Source organism: Leptosomus discolor, chromosome 2, assembly GCF_034619465.1.
Source record: "Leptosomus discolor isolate bLepDis1 chromosome 2, bLepDis1.hap2, whole genome shotgun sequence".
Taxonomy (NCBI): domain Eukaryota; kingdom Metazoa; phylum Chordata; class Aves; order Leptosomiformes; family Leptosomidae; genus Leptosomus; species Leptosomus discolor.
The window spans coordinates 69,035,438-69,055,577 of record NC_141392.1 but is presented as its reverse complement, the minus strand read 5'-3'; the positions used below and the strand labels follow the sequence as shown (position 1 = coordinate 69,055,577).

Genomic DNA, 20,140 nt, shown 5'->3' with positions numbered 1-20,140 from the left:
GACTTCAGGCGAGGGGCGCTAAACGCTGCCGCCTCAGAAGAGGGAGAGAAGGGCGCGGGGGGGTGGTGGTGGGGAGCCCGGCCCCAGGTACCGGCACACGGCGGAGGGGGCAGCCCGCGGCCGTGCCGTGCCGTGCCGTGCCGTGCCGTGCGGGCAGGCACGCGGTGTTTACGGTTGAATGAGGGGCGAGGCCAAGGAGCGCTGCGTCAGAGCGGGGTGGAGGCAGGCGGCGGGCGGGCGCGCCCGGCGGGGCGGCCGCCGCAGGCAGGGGGCGGTGACGCGTGGGGCGGGCCGGGGCGGTTGCGAGGCGCGGCCGGGCGCGCTGCCCCGCGGCATCAGGGGCGGCTGCCCGTGTCCTCCCCGGCATGGGGGTCGGGCTCCGGCCGGGACCCCGCGGGCGGCGCTGACCTGAGCGGCAGCCGCCGCTCCTTCCCCCGCGCCCACAGCCCCCCTGGGAGGAGGCCGGGCGGCGGCGGCGGCGGCCGGAGCCCGCGGGCGGGCGGCGCGGGGCTCGGCGCGGCGGGCCGCGGGGCTAGGGACCCGGAAGCAGAAGCGGGGCCGGTAGGCGGCTGGATGGGAAGGAGCGGCGGCGGCGGCGGGCGGCGATGGGGGAGCAGCAGAGCTCGCTGAGCGCCCCGCGGGCGGCCGCCGCCGCCGCCCCCGCGCCGCCGAGCCCGGCCGGGGCCCCGCGGGAGCCTGGCCCGGACGAACCGCCTCCGCTGCGAGAGGCGGCCCCGGACGGCGGGGCGCCCGGGCCGGGGCGAAGCGGCGAGCCGCCGCCGCCGCCCGCCGCCAGCCCCGAGCGGCAAGGGACTGAAGAGGAGGAGGCGGAGGCGGTGGCTGGGCCGGAGCAGCCGCCGGCCGCGGGGGAGTCAGCGGCCCTGGCGGAGGAGGGGCCGGGGCCAGAGGGGGGCAACGGCCGCCGCCGCCCCCCCCGGCGGCACGTGTACTGCACCGTCTACTGCGTGGAGAACGACCGGCCGGCGGCGGCCCCCGCCTCCCCCCGCGGCGGCCCGGGCGTCGGCGGCCCAAGTGCGGGGCAGCCCCCGGCGCGGCGCGGAGTGGCGGCGGGCGGCGACCCGCTGTCGGCGGGCGGCAGCATCGAGGTGGTGGACTTGTACCTGCTGCCCGAGCCCTTCTCCGGGCTGATCGCGGGGGAGTTCGGGCCGCTACTGGTGCTGAGCTGCCGCGTGTGCCTGGAGGAGAAGCCCATCAAGCCCCTGTCCTGCTGCAAGAAGGCGGTGTGCGAGGAGTGCCTCAAGCGGTACCTCAGCTCCCAGGTACGGCCCGGCAGGCGCTGCGAGGTTGAGCTGAGCGGGGGTGGGAAAAGGTCCGAGGGAGCAGCCTCGGCTCCAGCCGCTGGGCGTGAGGCACCGGCCGCGGGCGGGAGCATCGCTGCGGGCCCATCGCTGCGGGCCCGGCCCGGCGGCGGGCGAGTGGCTCTCGGTGGGGTGGGGTGGAGTCGGAACCTTTCCCATCCCGTACGGAACGCGTTTGGCAGCCGCCTGCCTCGGAGCTGCTGATTTAATGACCATTTGTTCCCGAAGTGTTTGTTTGCGCGTTGTTACGCAGCCTGTCGGGTTGGTCGCTTTTATGTTCTCGGGCTCTTCCCATCCTTTAAGGATTTTCTGTTTGAATTCTCAGACTCTCACTGTTACGTGGCCGGCACCAGTTTCCCTTAAAGAGGGGTACAAAGAATGGCAAGGAACAGAGTTTGGGAGCGTTAGCAGCCGCCTCCGAGAGGACTCCTGGAGTTTGGGGCTGGGGATTTTGGCCGCTGTCCTGCAGGTCCTCTCACCCCTCGTCCTGTTCTGAGAATACATTGTGTTCAGTATGTTGCCAATTATGTAAAGATTAAAATAGGGGTGGGGGGTGCGTGTTTGTGAAGAATCGCAGTTACAACAGGAACTTCTTTGCGGGGAGAAAACCCCAGAACACAATTTTTCTGTGCTGGGCAGATAAGCTGCGCCTCCTGGGTAGACGGCTACTCGTGTATAGGCTGCTTATGTCTTCATCATTGTGTTGTCAGTCAGAACTGCTGTTTCAAACCGAAATCAATAGCTTGAAAGCAGAGTTTTGTCTTCGCTAGTATTTTTAGTAGCTAGTTTAGCATCACAAAACACTTGTGCATTGTGTCTGCTGCTAGTGTAGGCATGCCCTAAACCCAAAGAGCGATGGGAGAAGTATGGGTAAAACAAAACCAAATAAACCGTTTGCTTACCACCTTTATGTTTTTAGTCAACAGAAACTTTTGGGATGTGCTCGGTGGAGATGTGCTGGCGTGGTGGAAAGATGAATTTTTACACCTGTTGGGGCTGGGAGCTGTGCTGTGGCGGTCTGTGTGCCCGCTGGGCTGCGTGCGTAGGGATGGGATGGATGGGTGGCTACAGCCGCCCTCACGGACTATAAATAGTTGTCGGGCTGCTCTGACCAGGGAACATGTCACTGTTGATGGAAATTGCATGTGCTGACTGAAGAGAAGCATGTGCTCCTCTCTGGGCAGTGGTAGCCTATGTAGCTGTTACTAGTGCTGGTAGTGTTTGTTCTGGCTAATAGTAAACTCGCTAGTGTTTTTATGGCCTGCCTTCGTTTAGGTAACAGGGAAGGGCTTAATATGGAAGCTGGTGGATGGGAGAAGCGGAGTTCTGTTTTGTATATCTCCTCTAACACTGAAACTCAGTAATACTTGATAAGAGATGTCATGTACAGAGCCCAGAATGGTTTGGTTTGTAGTTAAGTGGTGGAATGGATACTCTCAGTAAGCTTTTAGAGGATATTGCCAATGCGGGTTTGTGCCACCTTTGTATTTGCCACTGAGGTTATGTGTGAGAATACTGTCTTGCTTCAAAGCTGAAAATTGCAAAGTGGTGTGATGTCAGGGTAGTCTTCTCTAGCTTCTGCAGGTGCCTACAGCTTACAGTGATCTAATGGAAGTTATATGATCCAGTAGCTAAAGCCATGCTGAAGAACTCTTCTGCCTGGTGTAGGCTGGACTCTGGGAGGATGATCCAGCAGCTTGGTGGCTGAAACAGCTGACTTGCCTGGAAACGGGGTATTTGCCCCATGAAGTGTGTTTAGCAATGCCTAGCTGTTGGATGCGTATGCAGGGATGCCCTCTTCAAGGAAGCCACTACCGTTGCTGAGCACTCTGCAAAGCTTATCCCAGCAGCTATTAAAAGGTCTGCTTGGCAGATAGCCATATGGGTACTTACTCTTCTATTTGAAAGGTGGGGAAGGGATACAGATGCAGAGGAGGGGGTATCTGCAGCAGGGATGCTGATCTTGAGGATGGAGATTCACAGAACACTTCTGTGGGCAGATGCTGTTACAGATGTTACAGATGCTGTTATGACCAGGCAGAATTTTAGTTGCTTGATAAATTTGTTCAGGGAAAAAGGAAACAAAATACCCTCGAATAACAGAGTATTTCCAATGTGTTCTTCCCCTGTCTTTGTTTTTTGAAAAGAACAAGAAAGTGATATTTCTTTGAGAAGAACAAGTGATGTATCTTTCCCTTCTGCTGTGGAAGGACCCTGTGACTCATCGTGAGGAGACAGAAAAGGCTTCTCTGTGTCAGTTAAATTAGAGGAGTTTCTGGGAATGATGAGTGGCAAGGCAGTACAGGATAGAAATAAAGTCACCTTTCATCTTTGAGACTTAGCACTTAGTGTAGCAGAGGAAAAAAGAAAATGGACCAAAAGTTCAAAAGGAGTACATGTTGAAAAGCTGTTTCTATTTGAAAATTTTAACAGACTTTTAGTTTGGATAGGGCCAGCTTGATTTAGGAATGTACCTGAAGTTGAAAACAAACAGAAACAACTGAAAAACAAAACCCCAAACAGCAATATGCATTGTTTAGATCTGGTTTCCTTGGCAGAGAAGTAGCAATCTGTGCCCTTTGTTTGAGAGGACACTGGCTGACTCCAAGTCTCTGGAGGAGTGGTCTTTCATTCTGAAAATGTTGGCAGAAATATAACGCTTAAAATAATTCATGTTGCCTTTAATGTCTATGTGTGTTTTCCCACTGAAGAAAGCTGGATTCTTGATGATGGTTTCATGATGATTTCTGAAATGATGCTTAATGGAGTATCAAAGTAAAAACCCTGTTAATGCACTCTACCCTCTTCTATGCAAACATGTTACAGCATCAAAACTTCTGCCTTGGAGCCCTTTATAGATCAGAAAATCAACTGAAGTTTTACACATTGTTGAAAAGAAGATTATCTGTATGAAAATACTCCAGCAGCAGAGTTAACTTGTAGTGTTACAGGGGTGCTGGAAAATGAGGGTAAGTGATTCAGGAATGTCACATCTGAAGGTCCTCAGAGGTCAGATCCAGTCTTTCTTATCACTGGCACCTTGCTGCATAATCCCTTTCAAAGATTTAATGGCTGGAGCAGAAGCTTAGCAGGCAAGCCTGGAGGGCCCAGGCGATAGGGAGCCTGACTTTTGGTAAATTGCGTAACTTTGCCTCAATTTAGTATTCTTTCTCTCGGCCTAATATTCACAGACCCCTCAGGGTTTTTCTAGATCTGACTATGACCAATTTATCTACTATTCACAAAAAAAAATCTATGACTTCATTCTCTTGGACCCAGAGAAATTGAGGGAGGAGTGATGGGTTAGCATGAAAGAGGTTGCGGCTTTTGCACCTCAGGACTTGGTGTGGGTCTCAGAGCCTGGATCAGGTCCCACCAAGCCCTGTCTCCAGGAATCAGTGCAGCCCAAAGCTGTTCTTTATTGTTATGCTTAATCGCAAACGTAAAATAGATGAGTGTGAATGTTTGAAGTGTCAGTGCTCTTCCAGGACCATGGTGTTCATGGAGGCCATCTCCATGGGCTTGCAGGTATGTGCTGCGTCGGCTCAGGGTCGGAAGGGTGGAAGAACTGTTGCCCCTTCGGCTGGGAGCTGTGGGCTTCTACCCTCGTGCATCCAGCATACAAACTGTGGACGGGGAAGAACCAGGGCACTAAGTCTCACAGGTGTAATACTGCATTCACATCTCCTTCACTTCCCATCTTCCTCTGCATTTAACATGGCACCAAACCCGAGTTATTCCAGAAATTGTGTGCACGCATAGGTTTGCTAAATGAGTGATTCACTTCCTAACCTCTGCCGGCTGCTCCTACATCTGAGTCAGAGGGAGTATTTGCGCCTGGTTTTGCTTTTTGTCCATTTATGTGTCTGAGGTGGGTGTGGGGTTTGTTCTGATTTTTTTTAAGAAAAAAAAAACAAAACCACAAACAATAGGTATGGGAAGAGTTCTGATTTAAGAAGAGAGGGAGAAGACCTAAAGTTTAACTAGGTTTTTATATTTAACTTATCCCGGACTGGTAGAGAGGCTAAGGTTTATATATGTTTTCTCATCTTCCTAATCTGTAAACCTGACAAGTACTATTCAGAGCAACAATCTTACTCTTCACTTTTTAGCAAGTATTGACTAGACCAAAATAACATTTGTTGTTTCCTAACATCTATAAAGTACAATGTTGTCTAATAAATATTTGAAGCTATATATATAATTGCATCTATACTTGTTTCACTTTTCCTATAAAGTGGCTTTAAAAATTTTATAGAAACCTTGGTGATTTGACTGCCTACTTTTTTCTACATGCAAATTAGGAAACTTGATAATCCAGTTTTGATCCCATGCTCATTAGTGGTGCTTTATTTTGTAAATCTTGTAATACTCTTGGAGCAGTCATTCTTACATGAAAAGACTTCGGGTGAGTTAATTTAAACAGCATACTATATTCTCAAGCAGATATTATGGTGCTTTAATTATAGGAACTCTAATGAGATTAGTGGCCATGAGTAAATCGGAAGGGATTGTTGGGGGTGGGGAGGGTCTGCATCCAACAGTGTTTTGTGCATGACTGGTTTTGGTGAGACTAAATTCCTGCTCTCCTCTCCTGAGCATGAAATGTGGAGATCGTCTTCCCTTTGCCCGGGACCTGTTACTAGTCTTCCTCTCTCTGTGACCCAAGATCTTGTTTTTGACCCTTTTCTGTGCATGATCTCTTTCTGAAAGACCTGGAGAAAAAAGCAGCTGACTCTTACAGTCAGGATTTTTGTGGGGATTATAAAGCTAGGTAGCCAAGAGGAGAATTTAGGAGCAGGTTGCATTGCCTAAAACCAGTACCGGTTTGGAGCCAGAGGGACTTGACACCTGTGTGCCTCTTGAGGTGTCTGATGGTATCATATAAATGATATACCTTCAAAGCTGTAGTCTGGTTGCTGATGAAAACCAGCCGGCAGAAATGTAGGCACCAAGTGCTGAATCATCTGTGGGTTAATGAGCTGCTTGTGCCCTGAGTGAAACCAGAACTCAGAAGGGCCACTGTCATTTGGTGGAGAAGCTCTGTGTTTGCAAGGGGTCTTAATCCAAAAACATGCTCTAACACTAGCTAGCGAGTTGCTAGGATGGCTGCATACTAGCTACCAGGAGGTGATGGCAGGGTGAGGGACCACCCTCCAGCTGATGTTGCAAGAACACAGAAGTTTCCTAAGGAGGAAGAGAGGTACAGGAGAAGAGAATATATTACCTGCTAGATTACAGGCTTTCTAAACCAAACCAGCCACTTAAGCCACTCTAAGGTAGCTGTGTTCCTCAGTACAAGGAGGAGGAGGAGGCAGATAGACCTCGTCCATCAGCTGTGAGCAGCCTGTAAACTGCAGGAGCACCTAAGCTTCTTCACTGTCATTTTCAGCAAACAGCTTCTGAAAGTCTGTCCTGTTCTCCTGATGTGTTGCAGTGCCGGTGCCAAAATACTGATGCATAGCCAGCTGCCCAAGGGTTACTGTCACAGTTCAGGATGACACCCAAATACCTTTATAATTATAAGCCATTAGTCTTTAAAGTTGACTAGGCATATAGCTGGCTTTTAGTCCCTCTTGAATGCTTGTTGATGGATGCAGTTTGGGCCAGAACTTAAGTTTGGAACAGAGTTTTAGAAAATCAAGCATTGCTGGAAATATCTTCAAAAAGAATTTAAAAGTAACTAGTTTTGAGCATGATAATACTGCTTGGTTGGCCCAGTGTATGTAGGCGTAGATACTCTGTCAACATGCCACCACTTTTTGTTGTATGTTTGTTCCCTGTGTAGAAGTAGTCGCAAGCTTACTGGACATGGATAGCCATTGTTTCTTAGCCATGCTGTTATGGAGTGAAGGGGAAAAAGAGTGACTGTTCTTCTCACAGGTAAGATTATTTCCATTGAAACTCTGATCTGTAGGATCAGAGATGTTTGGAATAGAAAAGAGAGTGTCACCTTTGAACAGTTGCAGGAAGGGTTTTACTAATAGGAGAAGGCCTGAATTCCTGGGAGGAGGATAAATGGTGTCATGAAATTGTTGATGTTGGTAGCAAAGTGTGAGGGTAAATGGTGAGTCCTGCAGTGGTACCATGAATTTGTTGGTGTTGATAGGAAAGCTGATTTTGAAGGGTTGAAACTTCCTATGAATGTGAAATTGCAGTGGGAGATGAAGGAGAACTGGTTTTGTTTTAGCTTGAGTTGAAATCTAATTTTGAAAATGTGGAATTTCAGAAGCCCTACTTGTCAACTGCTGCCCATAGCCAGTGTGTTGTACATCGCTGGTCTGTTGGTGGTGTTGGCATTGGGCACCGTAGACAGGCTGAGCCATGAGGACATCGTCTGCCATGTGCCTTCCCTCCCACTGCTCCTACCAGCTGTTCCCAGGAGCTACCAGACACAGGTATGGACTCAGTGCAGGGATTTTAAAGTGCAATGAGTTGAAAACTGAACTGTTGGATTTTAATTGCCCGAACAAAGAGAAGTGAAAGAGTTAAATGGGGGTTGGAAAGGCCTTCAGCTCACCTCTGCCCTGTTCCTCTGTTTCTCCACCCTGAACAACTGTTCTTCCAACTGCTCTGGGGCCTCTTGGCCCTTCATTCCTCACTTCTTGTACAAATATCTTGCTTCCTGCTGTCTAAACCAGCCAGGCTTGAGGAAAGTACATATCTTACATGACCAGGATGTAAGTACATTGTCAAAATGATTAAGAGTTGCAAGGGATGTAATTTCTTCAAAAGAATTTAAACTGGTGAAGGGCATTACTTACCCACCCAGTTATGCTGGTTTATATGTCTTTCAGTATGCTTTAACTGCTTACACTTCTGTTTCTCGTGCTCTTTTTAAAAATATTTTCTTTACGAACTTTTTTTTTTTTAAAATGGCCCTTTAATATGGGTTTTTATTAGCCAGGTACGTATGACTTTTTCTAATATAGAAAAAGTGACAAATTTGTCTTGTGATGAAGAGGCTGTTTAACTTTTGAGTCTGTTTTTAAGTACTTCAAAAATTTTTGGTAAGGCAAAGAAATGAATTTTATTTGGAAGTTAACGTGAACATAACAGCAGCAGCATTTCTGTTGAATAGCCAGTTCTTAAATGTATGTTTTTCTGCAATGGCACACATACATTTATTGTATAGGTAAATAAGCCTTGTGAAAGCAGTTGCTTAATGTAAGTGAAATAGGAAAAAATTAGGGTGAAGAAGAAATTCAAGACTTTACTTGTAGAGAAGAAAACTTTATGGTATTCAGTGCAGAAAGCCAGAAGTTTAATAGTAGTTTAAGCCAGACTTGGAGCTGAACCTGAAATGGCTTAGTGTCCACATTTACCTTAGTAGCTACCTCACTGCTTCAATTTAAGATTGGTGTATATTTTCAATGACAAGCTTATTGGGATGTACAGTTGTTCCTGTTTATTTACTTAATTGTGAGAAAGGCTGTGCACTTCCTAGATCACAATTTCATGAAAAGATAAAGAAATTTCTAAAGCTATCCCACTTCATTTTCCTTATAAGCTTGCTGGTAGACTGTAGTCTCTTTTATAAGGAATATGAGATTGAAATAATAATAAAAGTGCCTTTCCCCTTCTGTGGACTTTTTTTTTTTTCCCCCAGTGGTATTTTAAGTACAGTACAAACTATATTTGATATTGTAATGGAAAATAGAAGGGGCACAGTTTAATTTCTCAAGCCTGGTCATGCTGATGCCATTGTGTGTTGTTTTCTACCACTGACATGATACAAATGGCAGCAAAGGCAGGTACTTCTCTAATGTAGTTGGTTTGGTTCCCTGATGTTGTAGGAATGGTGATGTATCAGCTTGGGGATGTAGGATGGGGATCTGAGTGACTCTTGTCTCTTTAGCTTGTAGGAAAGGGAAGTCCTATCCAAACTGTTTCAGCTGCGATGTGGCTCTGTGGGGTTGCTCACACAATACAAGGAAGGAAGAAGAGTCAGAAGAAGATTGCCAGGGTGGGGAGGGCTTGGTGATGTTGTAAGAATCAGTTTGCCCCAGAAGGTGGGCAGGGTAAGCTTTCATAAAACAGAGGGGAATCATGAAGACTTTGGGTGACCTCTATGTATAAGGTTCCCTGTTCTTTTTTTCTCTCTTTAAACCTGCAGCTGAATACTGCCCAGTTATTCTGGTAAATAGTGGCCAGAAAGTGAAATGGGACATCAGCTCTATTTCTGGTTTCCTATTGGATGGGGGTGGGCAGGAAATAAATGTAACCTTAAAAGGGGGAAAAAAAAAAAAAGTAATGGATTTTAAGCTTAGTTTAAAGCATAGAACTTCAAGGAAAATAATGGGTTAGTGTTTTACTAGACTGCTGGAAGATTTTTATACCCTATAGGCAGCAGAGAGGGGTGGAATAGGTAGGTGCAGTGTGCCATATGTGACACCATTACAGAGGAGCTGTGGGAGGTGCTGCTTTCCTGAACAAGCAAAAAGTGCTTCACTATTGTCTGTACTGTTGCTGCTGTATGGGGGCAAAGAAATGGTGGGGGAGGTCTTCCTGACGCTTTCAGCTATTTTAATGTTGCTTGCTGTGTGAGCATGCTTTGGGGAGAGGACGCCTCGTGCCTTTCCGTTCCAGCGCATCTGTGCAGTGCCAGGTATAATTTGTCTGCTTAAAGTACTCCTTTAGAGGCCTTATGGAAGCAAGTACGTAAACTGCTCGGTGACTTTAAGTTCATGTGCAGCTCCATTGTGCAATAGCTTGGAAACTCTGCTTAGTTAACTTTATGGTATTAGGATGCAGCTTAAAAAGGGGAAAAAATGTGCAGTTTAAGAGTTTTTTTGGAATGGCTGGATCCACAAAAGAGCAGACGTGCCCCATCGTATTTAGATACCAAGTGTTGCGTACCAGCTACAAAGTGTAGATGTTAGGACTCCAGGCAGAATTGTGGTGGTGATAGTATATTTTATTGTGGTGAACTAATCCTGCTTGGATTAAGGCAGAAAATTAGTTGTAAAACACTGAAGTTCTGTCTAAATGTTGTTGCTGTTAGAAGCTTACAGGTATGAACATACACATGGCCATCTAGACCTCAAAGTGGTTGAAGTGAAATATGTTATTAAAATCTGGGCATTTCAAACAATGCACGTATCTGTGGTCTCCATTTCCCTCACACAGGGGCAGTGGAAATTAAGCAACCTCAGAATTTTTCTCCCATTTGTATAATGGAAAGTGGATTCAACCTTACTTCAGTTATATTTCTTAGTAACACCTGAAGAGTAATTTTCAAAATTCTGAAGATGCCCATTCTTTCAAGGCATTATCTGGAGTTGTAATTTTATTTTAAATTACTAGCATCTTCCCAGCCTCTAAGATTTAAACGTTCATTGCAGCGAGTTGTGACTATTACTGATGGACATTGCTGAGCACTTTTGCCTCAGTGAAGTAGGTATTTCCTATGAAGGCTTGATTTGTCATTCTTTTTGTGAGAGCAACTCAGCAAATCCTGCCTGAAGTATCCCAGAGTGTAAGGCTTCATGAGGACCTCACCCAAGCCAAGACAGGTAGTGAGATAAGGCCAAACCATCACTTCTGGTAAATCAACAATCTAAAATGAGTTCTGGATCTCATTCTTTGCATTTCTTGATAGAGAAAGAAAGACCTTGTCTCAAGCTGAAGGTCTACAGTCATTTTAGCTAACAGTGCTGCTCATCCCAGCCTACAACTTGTTCCCTAATATTTGTGCATCATCTGATCCCCCGGCAGAAAAAATTATCTGTTTTAAAAGAAACCTTTCACAACCATTTTTTACTTTTTGTTGTACACGGTTCCTAATTGTCACATGCACAACATGCAGATGTTTATTCCATCACAAGGCAGTACTGAATAAAGTGTCCATGGCTAAGCAGCGCCATTTATTTTGGCAACTGTGACAGCCTGTCAGAACAAAATGATTGAAAAGGTAGTGTGAGGGAGGGGTACAGAATGTGTTCAAGATGACGGCACAGGGAGATTTTCATTGGAGCTCAATGAAATCAAATGTGCAGTTTGGTCCTGTTGCTGCATCAGTTCCTCTTTCACAATCCAGATGGAAGTCACGGTTTGTCCAGTGCCCAAAGGTGTGTCTGCACCCACAGCTCTGGGACAGGAGTGATGGCATGGTCCAGAGCGTTTATCTGAGCTGCTTGCAGCACTGAGGTTACCAGTCCAGCCCAGGCTGGTACCTACTAGTCCTGTCTCTGCTGCCTGTGGCGTCATTAAATAAGAAGCTCTCAACTGGCTGGAATTTTAAAGCATCCCCAAGTGTTTTATAACATAGAACAGATTATTCCTAAGGCAGTTTTATAAGTGAGGTTTTTCATGTGAATATTTTTGCAGATGAGGAGCCTCTTTTCTGCTCTTGCTTGTTTCAGCAGTTTTAGTTTGCTGCAGCCAAGCAGTGCCAGCCAAGTATGATCCTTATTTTCTTTAGAGAAATTTTTCCTGCACCAGAGAGCTCTCAAAAGAAGTTCCCTGTTGCTACTTACTTGTTTTTAATAACAAGTGAAAAGATTCAGAGCTCAAAATGATGGAAGGATTTTTGTTTTTTATTGTGTGGGTTGTAGGTTTGTTGGTTTTTGGGGGGGGATGGGTGGTGTTTTTCTGCAAAGACAGAAAATACCTGAAGACTTATTAAATATGATGTTGTTTAAAAATGCACAACAGAGCAAGGTACAGCACTGTCATGGAAGAACTGGTATGCGTCATCTGAGATCTTTGCTGGTGAAGGTTCTTTTTGAGCTTGGTCATGCAGTCTCTTGGCTCAAGTAGAAAAAAATAAACTTATTTTGAAGAAGACAACCAAAGTAAATTCATTTCTATTCCAGTATATTCTTTTCCACTCTAATTGAATTGTTATGTTTCTGTAGGTGTACTGCTTTTGACCCATAAAAATTGTAAGCCTATTTTTACAGTTAATATAGATATTTTTTTAAGCTGTATGTAATCCACAGTTCTAGCATATACATGGGCACAAATGGGCTGAAAGCACAGCGTTCACAAGCTAGAAGCATGTTTCTTAGTGAGAAGCCTTGAGATATTTGTTTGGTGGAAGGGGAGGAGACAAGGAGAGGGTCCCCTCTCCTTGCCTCAACAATGAGCTGTCACCAGGTGGTAAATTTTCTCATACTAGCTTACCATTTAGCTTCTGTATCTAGTTTTGATCTAGGAGAATTTTGTTTTATCAGTCCTTATGGTGAACAGAAAGAGCAACGAAGAGGTATTTGATGATTTTCATTTTTCAAGAGGAAGGTTGCCCAACCATTGTAATGTTAGTAGGAGGCAGCAAATCTGGGTTAATGACGACAGATGATGTGAGCAGCTAATAATGATGGAACCACTGAAAAGATGAATGCAGTTTGAGGATGTAGTTGAGAGGAGAGCAACGAGGCCGTTGTTTTGTGGCAACGCTTTATTTGGAATCTCGGGCATCAGGATTTAAGAAAAATGAACCAGGAAGCGACTGCAAGGAGAAAAGTGCTGTCGCGCAGGTCATTTTAGCATAAGGAGAACTGGGAGGAGAAATGACTGCTCTCTCTAAGTGCAAGAGGGGGTAAGTTGGGTAGTCAATTCTAGAGAAGTTTTGGCACCACACAAACTATAGAAATTACAATGAATTAAGTTAGGCTAGAAATCAGCATGAGCCTGTATATTTGGGGTAGAAGGGAAGGACCTGGGAGAGCCCTTCCAGTCTCTGAATTTGGGAAGAAGCATCTGAGCAGTTCTCGAAGCCAGCATCTTTGATGCTGTCGAAAAATACTCACTGTGTGGCAGCATTATGTGCTGAATTTGTCCCGGTTGGGTGGGAAGGCTGCCTGTGCTTCTCAGAGTGAAGAGTAGAAGAGTTTTATGTTTCGTGTTACTGCTTTGGTTGGTTTTAACCGTTGAAAACAGCAGAGGACTTTTCTAATGCCCAATGTGTACCTGCAAGCAGTGCACTTCAAACCATGCTTTGTGTCTGGCATTTTCATCTGTAAGGAATCTGAAGTCAAATGCCTCGCACTGTTTTTATGATAAATGGCTTTTAAATAAATTTCAAAACTGTTTTTTCGAGACTGTTTTTGATTAGACTGATCTGGCTGAATCTGAGCAATTTCCAAGAGGTTCCCTCCCTCCACTGGTGGAGGAGAGACTGCATTGCTGTTACCTGAGTTGACCTGGGCTATAGAGGTTGCCTTTGTGAAATAACTCTCCAAGGGAATTCGTGCAGCCTGTGGTATAAAGAATCTTACGAGAGAAAGAACAGTTAGCAAAGACCAGCAATTTGTTTTATTTTCCAGAGATTGCTTTTATGTGAAAACAATGAACAGAACAGATGGTTAAGGTACCAACGAAAGCTATGCAACACTGAAACACCGTCTCTGAAATTGGGTGGTTTGGGTGTGGGGTTTGTTTTGAATTTTTTTTTTTTGGTGAACCTACAGTTCCCAGCTGAGTGAATACGCTGTAAATTACTGGAAGGTAGTAGCTGGTTGTTGAACTCACTTGTCTTTCTCTTAGTCTTTAATTTAGCTGTATGCTTTACTTGACAGGCTGCAGCATCATCATTCTGGATTTATCTCTTGATGTCTCCTTTGAAGGTTTTTTCCTTCCAGGTTTTGATACCAATATCTGACAAGTTTTGTGGAAGGCTTTTAGCATCCTGAAAGTGCTTATGTTGGCTGCCAGGTAGTCTTTTGATAGCTCAAGGTGATTGCAAGGTGATTTATTGGGGATTCTGGTGAAATCCATGCTGGGATTCTGGTGAAATCCATCCTGGCTTTGTATCTGGCCTGATGTACACAGGGAGGGCTTTGGTGCTGAGATGCAATACATGTTGAGTTTCTGTATTCGTCACAATATGCCTGCAAGCTGCCTGAACGAACTTGTTGAAGCTGTTGTGCTCTTTATATCTGCTATATGCAGAAGAAGATCCACAGGGAAAATCAACAAATGTTGCACAGAGGTAGAGGCTGGGTAGCCAGACACATGTGTCTTAACGTCTTCAATGTTCTGTATCTGTTTGTACCTTTGAAGGCTGCATAGCATTAAAGAATATTTTTATTCAATTTTTGTGAAGTTAGATTTATACCAGACTAAACTGGTCTCCCGCAGGGTTTTAGTTTCACATAGTGTCTCTTGAGTTCACCAGTGAAGTCTGTCTGGGAAGATAAATTTCGTGGAAGCACTAATTGACTTAATTTTTGGCTCCGAAACCAATATCAGGCACTAATCTGATCACGACAAGCCTACTTCTGGATTTGAACAAACCTTACACAAACACAAAGACTGATACATGCTGACACCAGCAGGCATTGAAACACTAAAAATATTTCTGAAAAGTGTATGATTTTTAATGGGTTACTTCATATATGTAAGGCATGGTGGAAAAAATGATGAGAACTATATCTGGAATATATAAAATAATAGTATATATTGTGTAATGGTCTATTGAGACACTTGAAAAATGCAGAAGTATTGCCCCAAAGAATAGGAAAAGGCAGATGAAATTAAGTAAATGACTGGCTGATAGGTGTTTTGAGTGGGTTATAAAACCATTATTTATGGCAGGAAATTGAGCTTCTTCAAAAGGTATAAGCTTATCTAATGAGTGCTATAAAGATCCTGGAGAGTGACCTCTGTTCTCACCAGCTTCCAACTTCTGCTGTCTTTCTTCTTCCCTTTCCTGGATGAGCTTCCTTTTCACTGTCGGGAGCTTTTACAAATGGTATTTCCTTTCCATAGTGATCCTTTTGCTTACAGTATTTGCAGTCATGCTCTGAAAAGGGAGAGGTTTATAAAATTTAAGCCTAACTTGGTCACATAATGGATTATTCATCAATGCCATTTAAGTGAATGTTTTGTACTGGAAGAAATTTAACATCTGTTGTATGCTGTTTGACTTTGGGGGAATTGTTACTCAGCTGTGGACTCTTCTTATCTCTGTTGTATTGTTGGAGTGTTTGTCTTTATTTTCTTCCTGACAATGTTTAATCCTTGCAGAAGGATCTTGGTAATCAGATGTCACGTCCTTTTGTCTGTCCAGCTGCTTTTGAGCAAGTATGATCCACGTAGCAGATTCCTCTGAGAGCTGGTCATGCTTTGCACTAATGGTGTCACTACGTGGTGTTAAACTAAGACACTTAAGCCAATGCTGAACCTTCATGACACATCCGTTACAGCTGGCTTGAGAAGCTCTTCACCATCCCTCACACCTGTGGAGGGGGGCTGAACTATGTTCATGGCAGTGAAATTACAGCGTATTTGTTTGTTCTCTCCCCTCATTTAGTGCAGGGTCTGGGGAAGTGTTGTTACTTGTGGCTTGGAGTAGTTCTGGACTAGCCTATGTTACTCTTATTCAACTGTGATTTCAGTACACTGATTCTGAAGATCATGCTCAGTAGCCTTGTGCAGCTTTTATACAGATATTTTTGGTGGTAAAGTGGAGCAGTTGTGAAATTTGGAAAATACAAAAAATCTTAAAAGCCTGTAGCAGAAGGTTATCTTACTGTTGCGTTGATCATTACAAAATTTTTTGAAAACACTCTCCCCTTCCTTCAAGTAGCAGAAGAGTTACTGATTTTGTTCTCCCTTTTATTACTTGTCTCTCAAGCTCTGGAAGGGAGGAGGTGAGGGTGGAGTAACCATGACATCATTTGTCTGCTTTTCCTCCTTTTCTTCCTTCTCTCTTTCTCTTTGAACATAATTTGGTTGGGGGTGGGAGGGCATCGGGAAAAGGAGTTACTCTGTCTCTGAAGCAGTAGAGTTCCTATCCAGAGTGTTTCGCAGGTGCCACCCTTCTGTGTGATGGCACAGGGGACAGGTTTGCTCAATTGCAGCTTTAATGTTTCAGTTAAACCCATACATACTGTGTTGGATGTAATGAGAGGTGCTTTAATTCCATGTAGGTGTTCAAGTGCTCCTTCAGGAAGTGACTAATACGGCTGGGCAGGTACAGCTGCACTAATGAGACCAGAAAGAAAATGGGCTTTATTTAAAAAAAGAGCAGCTGTCACTACCCAATTGAGAGAACACATCACATGGCAGTAGGAAATTTAGTGTTGATTTAGCATACTATTGCTTTGACCACTGAAATTTTAGAAATGGTAATTTTTGGGGTGTAGGATTTAGAGAAGCTATCTGCATATATCATGTCTTGGGTTGTACAATAGATAAATTGTGCTAATACTACACCTTGCAAACCCAAGCAAACAAGAAATTGCTTATAGCTTTTTTTTTTTTTCTTTTTATACTGGAAAAAAAAACAGAATTAGGATAGGTGATCAGTCTTAGCTGTCCTGTAGTGACCACAGTGGAAAAACCTTGGAATCATGCCTACTTGTAACTCAAGTTTAAACTACCTTAAAAATCAGTTTTGCCTCAACTTTTGTGGGAAAAGATGGTGCGTTTTGGTATGGTTTAATCTGAAACTAGTTGCAAACTTGTAGAATTCTAAACCTGCTTTTTTTTCTCAAAAACTGTAAATTTGAGGAAGTGGCACCTGATTGTTGAAATTTCCTTGAACCTGCAAATGCTGTATTGAATGACACCGACTACTGTAGCAATACAAATATCTATGATGATGATTAAACCTTGATGCTGAAGTTAAATTACGGATCATTCTGTGAAAAAGGAAATATATACATTTTGCATAGCTTCATTTTTCCTTTCACGTTTTCTTTTGGATTTTTATGTTTGGACTTGTGCTATTAGTTTCCTTCTGAATTTTCACACCTCAGGAAGTTGTAATACTCCTGGAATATAGGCAAAATTGTGGTGTTCCCATCTTAGTGGTGGTTAAATAGAACAGTCCTAGTCTCTTCTTGTGGGCTTTTCCCTCTACTTTGTTTGGAGTATTTGGGGGGGTTTTGTTCCACTTCTCTGATTAGTTATCTTGAGCAGTTTCTGCTGCTCAGCTAGTTTTTCTTTGCTGTACTGCACTCGAATTTTCAGCTCAAGGGGTTTTACTTTCCAAGCGTCTCTTAAAAGTACTTCTGTTGCATGGCAGTCAATATTGTATGTATGCGGTTTGTCTAGTCCCGTGTAGGACATGAATACATCACCTTCCATCATAAGATGTTTATCTGCTGTCATAACTAAGGAGGAAAATCATTGAAGTCCCATGTGAATTCAGCAAGTGCATTTTTCTTTAGTAAAAGCACCTTCCATTTTTCCCAAACATGAGACCCTTTTAAGATTCAGCTGGACAGGGTGCTGGGCCATCTTACCTACATGCTGCTTTTGCCAAGGTTGGCAAAAGATGCTTGAGGTCCCTTCCAACCTGGTATTCTATGATTCTGTGTATCACAGTTGCAATTTATTGTCTGCTGTTAGAATTGAGCAATCCTAACCCAGATTTCTAGTTTTCCTTCCTTTCTTCCAAATGAAAATGTTCCATCCCACTTGAATCTGTGGGGAAAGTCCTAACAAAGAGTTGGTTTGGATACCTCAGAGAGTGAACTTTGGAGAAACCCACTAACTTTGTTGTTCCTCCCAGTATATTAAAAAAAAAAAAAAAATCACATTTAGGCTATTTCACTAAAAATCTTTGGTGTTTCAGTGATTGAGTAGGCAACTCAGCATTGCAGGTTATCTGTCTTCACGTTTACAAATGCTGTCCACAGGGAATCAAATGATATGTGATGAAAACCTGCAGTTAAACATGTGCGGGTTTTTCATTAGGTGGCTTAACTCACTAGTAATTCTGACAGTATCAAGCTGTCCCAGTCTTTTTGTCCATCCTGGCTGTTTTGGACCCCTCTAATATCCTGCGGTGGATCCTGGAGCAAGGTGGCACTTTTCTGGTGTGCATATATGCTCTTTTACTGCTGCCCAGGAGGAGTAGGCGAACCAAAATGCAGCAAGAACAGCAGACTGGAGGTGGCAGAGGAATTAAATTGAATGGGACAGTAAGCCTTGTTTCTGGATGCAGTGCCATGACGTGGGAGCTGAAGGCAGTCTGCGTGCCGACGGCAATCCTGTAAGGCTTCTGATGGGGAGGGTGAAGGCTAACCAGGGCTGGCTTGGCGAAGGGCGAGAACAGTTTGGTGTGGGGAGCCCTGGCACAGAGAGACCATAAGAGGATCGGGAAGCAGAGGCAGCAGGGCAGGGAAGGGGAGAAGCAAGCTGTGTGCAGGCTGCTGCTGAGGCTGCAGGGTTCTGCTTGCTGCCTGCATTTGCTCTGCCTAGGATGAGATCTCTCCTGACAAATCTCTCTCTAGCAGCTGATCAGCATAAAATAACTGCTAGTGGTTATTCCTCAAGTTCAAGCGTCAGGCTTTTTTCCTCTATACATGATGAGTGACGTCCAGCTTGCTGACAAAGTGCTTATAAGCCGATACTCTCCTATACAACTGGTTTTGAGGAGGAGTATTGTTACGGCTTTTGTGAATCTAGGAGCCATGAGATGAGAGAGAATAATGTAATAATTAAGGTAGGAGAACTGTGGTGATGGTGGTGGTGGTTTTTCCTGGCAGTATTAGAGCCTTCCAAGGTGATCCTAGCCAAGTCCCCTAATCCAGACTTCTCACAGATGACCGCTTATTGCAGTGATTCAGTTTGTGAATGCACCTTTGACATTTAAAGTCATTAGGAACTATGCTTTGAGGTAAATCAAGGTGATGTTAGGAAAAAGACGTTCTTATTTGCAAGATGTTCATATGCTATAATGAGAAATAAATAACTTTCTTTAGAGGTTTGGTGTGCAGAAATAGCTGAGGATGCATGTTAAAAAATGTTTTTATGGTCTCTATTTTATCATTCTTCCTGTGTGGTGAAAAACTTGCTAACCTGTTCTTTCTTACTGATTACAGTTTTGCAAATGAGAAATCAAATGGAACTGTAGTTTGCACTTAGTTTTAAGGATAGCTATTTGTACTTCAGAGACTTAGCACGCAAAATGTGCATAAGTCCTTTCTTCAGTCTTCTATAATTCTTAGCATACTTACATTAAAATATTTGTACTAAACTTGTATTTCAGTGGAGGCTGAAAGTAGACGCCAGAGACCTCATTATTAAAAATGACTTTATAATTAGGATACCCTGTGCACAACAAAGGATTAATTTTGCCTGTAATAAAAGATGTTTCATTAAATAATTTCATAAAATGTTCTTAAACTTTCCCTTGATACTGCCTTACCATTGCTTGACAGCAGGTGGCTTGTGGATTTAAGTGTACGCATCCTTTGACTTTTTCAGATTTCTTGATTCTATGTGAGTGACCCAGTTTTAAAGGATTGTATTTTAAATATGAATTTTGACAGATTTGTGTAGTTACTTTTTTTTTTTCTTGCTGTTCAGGTAAATTACTCAGTTCCCAAATGAAGTATGACAAAATTGGTCTCTTATACGCTGTTTCAGCTGTTTCAACTATGTCACCTTCAATTTATGTAGGGAATACATAAAGTATGGGAGGGAGGAAAGTCAAAGAGTGGCTTTCATTCAGTTAACCACTGAATTTCAGAGGTGTCATCTTAACATTAGTATCATTATTTACTTGGTACTAAAAGTTTAGTAAGCCTGTGTGTGTAGGAAATGCTGGAGTTGCACAGGCACACAGCAGGACATCAGCTGATCACCTTGGGCAGGGAGGAGCGCCAGGGACTAGCTCTGGAGGGGTGCCTCTGCCATCCCGCCCTATCCAGTTGAGAATAAGGGAGTGGGAAGGACATGGAGCCTGATCTCTTGCCACCAAGGAAAGTGCTGAGACATGTTTTAACAAGTACTAGAAATCTTAACCATCGGGAAAAGGCCTTTATTAGGGACTGTCAGGCTGGTTTTCTGCCCTTCTGGTACTGCCAGAAGTTCTTAGCTTTTATGATACTTCTGGTTGAAAAACCTATAGCATATTGGGG

The 20,140-nt window shown here is 44.2% G+C and overlaps 1 protein-coding gene across 1 annotated transcript in view; it reads left to right on the top strand.

Annotated features, from left to right (window-relative positions):
• Positions 1-605: 605 nt before the first annotated feature.
• Positions 606-20,140, top strand: part of RNF217 (ring finger protein 217) — a 58,282-nt gene continuing 38,747 nt past the window's right edge. The window contains exon 1 of the mRNA XM_009957677.2: positions 606-1,280. Coding sequence (XP_009955979.2) covers positions 606-1,280 — 675 coding nt within the window. The remainder of the gene's footprint in view (positions 1,281-20,140) is intronic.